Raw genomic sequence first — 7,870 nt, 5'->3', positions numbered from 1 at the left:
GGACAGCAACATGCAGAAGAATGAAACTAGATCATTTTCTCACACCATGCACAAAAATCAACTCAAAATGGATAAAGGACCTGAACGTGAGACAGGAAACTATCAACACCCTAGAGGAGAAAGCAGGAAACAACCTCCTTGACCTCCACCGCAGCAACTTCTTACTTGACACATCCCCAAAAGCAAGGGAATCAAGAGCAGATATGTCTTTTCTCTTTAGTGGGTGGTCCTGGCAATGGCATTTCCATTTTGTATTCCAACATACCAGTGAGATAAGTAGCAAAGCAAGAACCAGTCAGATTTTCCAGGACTCCTGATAGAACTAGGATGTCTACACGTTTCTCTGGAATGCAGCTTGAACTTGGCTAGAGAATTTTGTAATTTTTAAAACAAAAAGTTACTATAGGTTTCTGCTAAATTTTAGACAATTCTAGAATATTTTCATTTCAACGAAGAGCTATTAGGGTTTACAAAAAGAGAGACATTGCCAGAGACCCTGAGGAGACTCCTAGGAAATACCAGTTTAGACCGCCAGAGACCTTGGGCACTGCTGTGGAATTTTCCTTCTCATGGGACTAGGCCTAGAGAAGGTTAATAAATGATGACTGTTATTCTCAGTATGGCATGCTGAGATATATTTCCTTTACTAAAAATAGGATGCATATTTACCATTATGGAAAATGTGATGCCTGCAAACTCCCAGCAAAATAATATTTGTTAGAAACTGTTCTTACTTGCTTATTATATTTCAATAAAAAATTGAGAGAATCTTGGACTTTTAGGGGCCCACATGAGATCAGACTGCTGGGAATGGATGTCACCATGACCCATGGTTTCTGCCCTAAGGATAATAAGAACAGGGTCTGAATGACCACTTCACAGTGCTCACACAAGTCCAGCTGGTTGGTGGATGTAGAGAGCAAGATGGAGTCACTCATGTCAAGCAGGGACACAGGCGGCCAAGGGCATTGCCTCTAAGGTGAGATATTGCTGAAACCAGCACAGGCTGATGACACAACAGAACCAGAAGAGGCCTGTAAATCCCTACGACTGGTTAAGCATCTCTAAAATGAGAGGACTTCTAGAAGCTGACCCTTCCATATCTGACTGCATCAAAAGGCAGCTGCTGATGAAAGGCCTGCCTGACTAATACCTGAACATGAGAGATCCTCCACTGCTTGAACATAATAAGCAGTGTGTTCAGAGAGCAGACCCAGGCTGGGCTGAGCCCTCATCCCACCTGTGCATTCATGCACAAAGTCCATATTTGCTTCATTAATTTCTTACCCCTTGACTTTGTTTTATGCTCTGCTTTGTGTGATACATAAGAAGCAAAAGTAATGCATAGTGAAATGCCATTGAGTTTGGAATACTGAAACTGCTTTACAATTATGTTAGCCTTGCTTTATGATTAAGTAAAGCTGACATTGTGGAAGACACAACTCATGTATGCATCTTCATAGCCTGCTCCAACAGTGGGCATGACTTTTGTCATCTGATCCCTAACACACTCCAGCTCTGGGCCACAGTCAATGAATAATTCTAACTTCAGGCAGTTCAACTTCATTGACCGGTTCTGTTTAACAGGGAGTTAAGGGAGGTGAAACCATCTGACCATTCTCCATCATTTAATGTTCTCATATTTTCATGTTGTTGAGATGGAATCAAAGTACCAGCTTGCCTGAAGAATGGAGGTACTTCTTATTTTGTAGTCCTGGAAACAGTCAATAAGCCTACTTTGCCTTTACTCTTAAAACACATTCTTTTAAACAAATACGAGTTAAGGCAAACTATGAATTTATAGAAGTTCAGGCATGACTTTAAATGGGCATGAACTCCTCATATTGCAATGACTTTCACATTGCCAGGCTGTTTAAAATATCACCACAGGCAACAAAAGGAGCTTTTGTGTGAACTCCATGAAAAACTGTGAAATTTTGGTATGGCATTCTTCCCCCACCTCTGTGTGAATGTGTGTGTGTGTGTGTGTGTGTGTGTGTGTGTGTGTGTGTTGATAGTGCATTCCATTCTTCTGTATCATTGAAAATAAAAATTGAGGGGTGCCTGGGTGGCGCAGTCAGTTGAGTGCCTGACTTTGGATCAGGTCATGACCTCATGGTTCGTGGGTTTGAGCCCCATGTTGGGCTCTGTGCTCAAGACCTGGAGCCTGCTTCAGATTCTGTGTCTCCTTCCCTCTCTCCCTGCTGATGCTCTGCCTCTGTCAAAAATGAATAAATGTTAAAAATAATAAAATAAGATAAAAATTGAACTTAAGAGCTATGGGCATAGAAGGAATAAAATTGTTTAGGTAATCAACTGTGTATGTATTTCACAAAAGCAACCCAAATCCACAACTTACAGAAATGAAATTATGTTAAATTTTGTGCTACACATAGGCACCAAACACTAACATGTATAGATTAAAATTAGATTTGGTAGCAAGTTTGACTTATTCAAGTTTGACTATATGCAAAGCAGCAAATTTTTCCATTTTTCTTTTTGTTATCCCATAAATAGGGTATAGAAGAATCCCCAGAAAAAGTCTCTCTTTTTTTTTTTGTTCAGCAATATATGATTAATTTCACATATCATTGAATATTCTTCCACAATATAATTCTTAAAAACTGGACAGTATTTTATTAGGCCACTTTACTCAGCATATCCCTTCTAATGTTAGATATTTATGTTGGTTTCCATTATTTACTCAAATAATGCTTTAGTGATATTCTTATACACTTTTCTGATCATTTCCCTAGGAGAACTTCCTGGATGTAAAATGGCTGGATAATACTTTTAAAAGTTATATGTCACAACAAAACATTAATAACAACACATCAAAAAGTGCATGTTCCAAGGAGTAATAGTATTGAGCAGATAATAAATTTGTTTTTTTATCATCCATCGGGTTATGCGTCAGTTGCTCCCAGAACTCCTATGGGTCAAGCATTCTGTGTCTTCTATGCTTTCTTGGGGATCCCTCTAACTATTATATTCCTGAAGTTTGTGAGTAATGCAATATTAAAGCCATTTTATGGACTTAGTAGACACCTTCAGACCATGGGAATGAGAGAGGTAATGTTCACTAAATGATTTATTTTCTTATATATGTTTGGATTCATAACTTTACATAGAATAAGTACATACACTTAATAAATTCTTGTTAAACACATGCTAAAAAATCTATATATGTATATATATGTGCAGGTATATATGTATGTTTGTATGTGTATTTAGTATGCTTGTCCTGGCTGTATTTTTTATGGAACTCCTAGATCAAGAAAAGGGTATTCAGACCAAAATAACCACAGGGTTTTATTTTTCTTCTTCAGAAAACATAAGTATTCTTTCAAAGAACACTTGTAGAATGTTATATAATGCATCTACATAGATTTACATACATATATTTATAACCATGATTTTCTTTGATTCCCTGAACCACCTTATGAGCTAAGTATGGTAAAACTTAACATGTAGATTTTCTACAGGAGCTTATCCTCTTGAATTCAGTTCTTTTGATTCTGAGCTCCCTTGCCTCCTAACCCATTTCTTGATACTGCTAAGCACAAGACATTATTTAAGGTTATAGATTACAAAGTATGGTAAAACCTAACATGTAGATTTTCTACAGTTTACCCTCTTGAATTCAGTTCTTTTGATTCTGAGCTCCCTTGCCTCCTAGTCCATTTCTTGATACTGCTAAGCACAAGACATTATTTAAGGTTATAGATTACAAAAGTATATCATTGGAAGAGCTGTTGGGAAAAGTGCTAGGCAATTTGTGTTAAGTTGGGGCCAAGTGGGATAGAGAGAGATGATGTGAGAGGACAGCCCATTCCTGGTGCTGGAGGTATCCCAGAAAGAGATATGCAGAGAAGATAAAGACAGACAAATGTTTGCTCTTATTGCCAGCAAGATTTGGATCAGGTTTCCTGTGACCCGGGCTGCACCTTAGTGATGGTCCCTTCAGCCTAACTAATCCATTTAAAGTAGACAACTGAGGCAGGATGCTCCTTTCCCTTCCTCTCTGGACTCATATCCACTGGCTTATGAGCGATCCTTGAAAGGAGAGCTTGATGTCTAAACACGCCTGCTCTAAGCCAGCTGTCTCAGGCCTTATTAGGACAGCGCAGTGCTGAGTAAGAGTGGGTCCGAGCTGGTGGTTATTTCTCCAGTCTTAAGGAAGTGGAGTCCAGAGAAAGAAACCCCTTGGAGATTATTTGGCCACCTACTGTGCAACAGCAGTCAATGAATGCTCTTCTACTTTACCCATTCCTACCAGCAATTCTTTCTTGGAGGTGAACAGAGAGACAAGCAAGAACTTTGAGCATTGCTTAGGGACCAAAAATTCTCTGTGAAATAGTTCAACAAGAGAAATTTTTTGCCCCTTCAAGGAAAGAGATCATACAGCATCTGAAAAGATTTTGCCTGTTCCACCCCCACCCCCTTCCAGGACCATGTTATCAACAATTGTAATTATGTCTGGTATCAAAAATGTGTCCATTTCAGAAACTCAAGATCCCTTGATGTTGCCTTCCAAAGCCTAAGGAGGCAAAGGCTGTATCTTATTTACATGCATATGGACGTGTCTAAAGAAACTCATCAGAGAAAGTCACTGAGGGGCACCAGATAATAGCATGACCCAAATACAACTATATCAATGACATAGCATACCCTGCATTTGCCACTGTCATACAAAGTTAAACAAAAGGAAGTTACCTTAGAAAATGAAATCCTGAATACTAATCTCTTGTTTTCAAAGTTCCTTAACAGTCCCAAAATATGTACTAAAATTTAGCTATCTAGTTCTTTCACTTTCCTCTAATTCTGCCCTAATCTTCTATGGGTGGCTTATATAGGCTTGAACATCTCTAAAGTCGATAATGAGTCTCTGTTTTCAAATTTCTAAAGAAAATGAAACATGTAAGAATTTTATTACATCAGCTCCATATTCCCACAAATTTAAAAAGTACTGCAAATCTCACAATGCAATGTAATCATTGCAATAAACATATTATATAAAATACTAAACACTAAAATACTAAAATTTAAGTAAATATTGACAAGATGTCCCTTTACAGTAATAAATCAAAAGGCATGTATAACCTTTAGCAGTATCTGTCCTATATGAAGTACTTTATAAGTGAAAATCTAAAACATGTTTTTTCTAGTATCAGTTTACTTATCTGTCTCTTCTCTTGTCCCACAAAACTATAATCTCTGGGTGGACACACTGTCTCAGTTTTACTTTGTATCTTGAGTATTTCTCATGGTACTAATAGAAAAAAACTTAATAAATGCTTATTGAATGAACTTGAATTAGATCATAAAAAATTTAATTGATTAACATGGTATAGGCTGTAAATGGAATATCCAATCTTAAGATGAGAAAATTCATTTATTTTCTCTTATAATTTGATGTGTAAATTATAATCATCCCTCTTTTTTTCCTCCTTAACTGCCTCTCTCCTTCTTATCCCTCTCCTCCTTCCTTCCCCATTGCCTTAGTTATTTTTCTTCTTCTTTTTTTTTCAGAGAAAAATTAAAATCTACACACTCTTCTTTTTTTTTTTGGTAACTGGACTTGTCATTTTCAGCCTGATACCACCATTATTTTTCACGCATACAGAGGGCTGGACTTACAAAGAAGGACGGTATTTTGCATTTATCTCTTTAAGTACCATTGGGTTTGGTGACTATGTACTAGGTAAGTCAATGGAATCTTGAAATTGTATTAGCATTCATAGATACAGAATTAATAAGATTTAAGGTAAAAGTATAGCCAGAAACACAGAGTTTAACTATAGGAGCTAGGATAAAGGCCAAAACTTTTTACAAACTCTAATCATCTGACAATCCATGAAAGAATCTAAAGTAATAATTCCATCCAACTTTCTCCTTTGTTGAGGCCATCCATAGAGTACACCAATTATTGGAAAATGGGACAGAGGGGTTCCTTTTAAAACATGTCATCAGTTGCTCTTACAGGTATACAAAATCCATGTGTAATGAAAACACCAGTACAAAAGAAATACCACACAACATGCACTTGCTGTCTTTTCCAGTAGATAAACCTACTTTCACCTTAGAATAAATATACTCTATAAGGAGGAAATCAATACCCCCAGACACTAAGTATTTACATACACACCTAAAATTCAACAGTAACATTAAAAGTGTATTTTGTAAGATTGTTTTTATAAAGCCTTTTTGTATTTATAAATCCTTTAAAGGAACAAAGCAAGTCTCCAGGCTATATATTTTGGGAAACTACCATTGTTCTTGGCTCATCTCTGCCTCAAATTAAGACATATCAAGCATTATTCTCACTATTAACATATTTTTAAAAAGTTAGCCCAAAGAGCATAGGCATACCACTCCACTTTGCATACATAATATATGCCTCACATTTATAAAGAAGAATCAGTATTATAAATAAGGACAAAGGCAAGAAGCAGAACATTGATGTATGTTCTACCACAATCTAGCTGTATCAACTTGGACAAGCTACTTGGCCATAGGATTCAATTTGGTCTAATATAAAATAGCTGGGGTGAAGGAAACTTTGAACTAGTTGATTTTTTTTTTCCACGTGAAGGTCTTAAGTGCAGTGTGCTGAGGAATTATCCATGACTAAAACTTTGCTCCTGTCTATAAGGAGCACACGTTGGAGTAGATTTAGACATATAAATAGACAATTACAATCTAAGTTCCAATAAGCCATACTTGAGTTCAATGTATAATCCTATGATGTCATCAAGGAAGAGGTGAGTCTTCAAGTGGTATAAATTAAGCAGTCTGAGAGTGAGAAACAACTGACAGTCCTGGAAGAATACTTATAAAACCCCTTTAGTTCTAATGTTAACCAATTTCTTTTTTTAAATGATTATTTTAGAGAGAGAGAGAAAGAGACAGAGACAGAGCATGAGTGGGGGAGGGACAGAGAGAGGGGGAGACACAAAATCTGAAGCAGGCTCCAGGCTCTGAGCTGTCAACACAAAGCCAGATGCAGGGTTCAAACTCACAGACTGGGAGATCATGACCTGAGCTGAAAGTTGGATACTTAGCCAACTGAGCCACCCAGGTGCCCCAATGTTAACCAATTTTTAATTCATTTCCCAGAAGGAACATGTATGGATATCTGGAGTTTTGTTTATTGATCACTAGGTCACAGAAATGGAATAATCTGTTAGTCCTTTATTTAGAAAAGTAACACTGAAAAGACAAATGTATATATGGTCACATTGAGTATGATATTCATTTCAGAAGTGTTACTTCTTATTTCCAGTTGATCTTTAATAATCAGCAATTAGACTCTAAATGTAGACAGTTTCATGGGGTTTGACTAATGTGATATAGTTCATGAGGGAGAAAAGATCAGAAGTAAAAGTCATGTTCCAATGATTTAACTGTGATTTACTTTTTGCCTTTAGGTATATATCCTTCTCAGAACTACTCAAAAATTTACCCAGCAATAATAATACTTTGGTGTACTTTTGGTCTTGCTTGGATTACTCTTCTGTTTGATTTATTTTCGAGAATATTGGAGAAATCTCATAAAAAGCTCATTTCTGATATGCTACATCAAATGGAAAGAATGCCATCTATGAAAAGTTCATATTTCTAGCCATTTTGGGATTCACAGTCAAAAAGAACATCTCGACTTTCTGTTTTGAAATAGTGGGACAAGATGATCCAGAAGAAAATAAATGTGCTTTAAAATTTTACCTGTCATGTGGGTCATATCCACAGTGAGGTTTTGTAATTCATATTTTATTTTTAATTATAATAAATAATTATAATATATAATAATATAATATATTTATATATAATTTATCATATATAAATATAATATATAATAAATAAATAATTA

At 36.2% G+C, this 7,870-nt stretch overlaps 1 protein-coding gene across 1 annotated transcript; it reads left to right on the top strand.

Annotated features, from left to right (window-relative positions):
- Positions 1-2,775: 2,775 nt before the first annotated feature.
- LOC120237477 (potassium channel subfamily K member 16-like) lies at positions 2,776-7,655 on the top strand. Its single transcript, XM_039240787.1, has 3 exons — positions 2,776-3,072; positions 5,533-5,704; positions 7,431-7,655. The coding sequence occupies exons 1-3, from the start codon at positions 2,935-2,937 to the stop codon at positions 7,622-7,624; spliced, it is 504 nt and encodes a 167-aa protein (XP_039096718.1). The 5' UTR covers positions 2,776-2,934; the 3' UTR covers positions 7,625-7,655.
- Positions 7,656-7,870: the final 215 nt, after the last annotated feature.

The sequence above is a fragment of the Hyaena hyaena genome, unplaced genomic scaffold (genome assembly GCF_003009895.1).
Source record: "Hyaena hyaena isolate Hyena2069 unplaced genomic scaffold, ASM300989v1 scaffold_181, whole genome shotgun sequence".
Classification (NCBI taxonomy): Eukaryota; Metazoa; Chordata; class Mammalia; order Carnivora; family Hyaenidae; genus Hyaena; species Hyaena hyaena.
The sequence above is the reverse complement of the archived record's forward strand: the minus strand, read 5'-3'. Positions and strand labels throughout refer to the sequence as shown.

Excerpts from the sequence above, each read along its gene's own strand:
- LOC120237477 (XM_039240787.1), top strand. The coding sequence starts at position 2,935 with ATGGGTCAAGCATTCTGTGTCTTCTATGCTTTCTTGGGGATCCCTCTA. Across the intron at positions 3,073-5,532 it reads AGACCATGGGAATGAGAGAG|AGAAAAATTAAAATCTACAC; the intron begins GTAATGTTCACT and ends TTTTTTTTTCAG. Across the intron at positions 5,705-7,430 it reads GTTTGGTGACTATGTACTAG|GTATATATCCTTCTCAGAAC; the intron begins GTAAGTCAATGG and ends TTTTGCCTTTAG.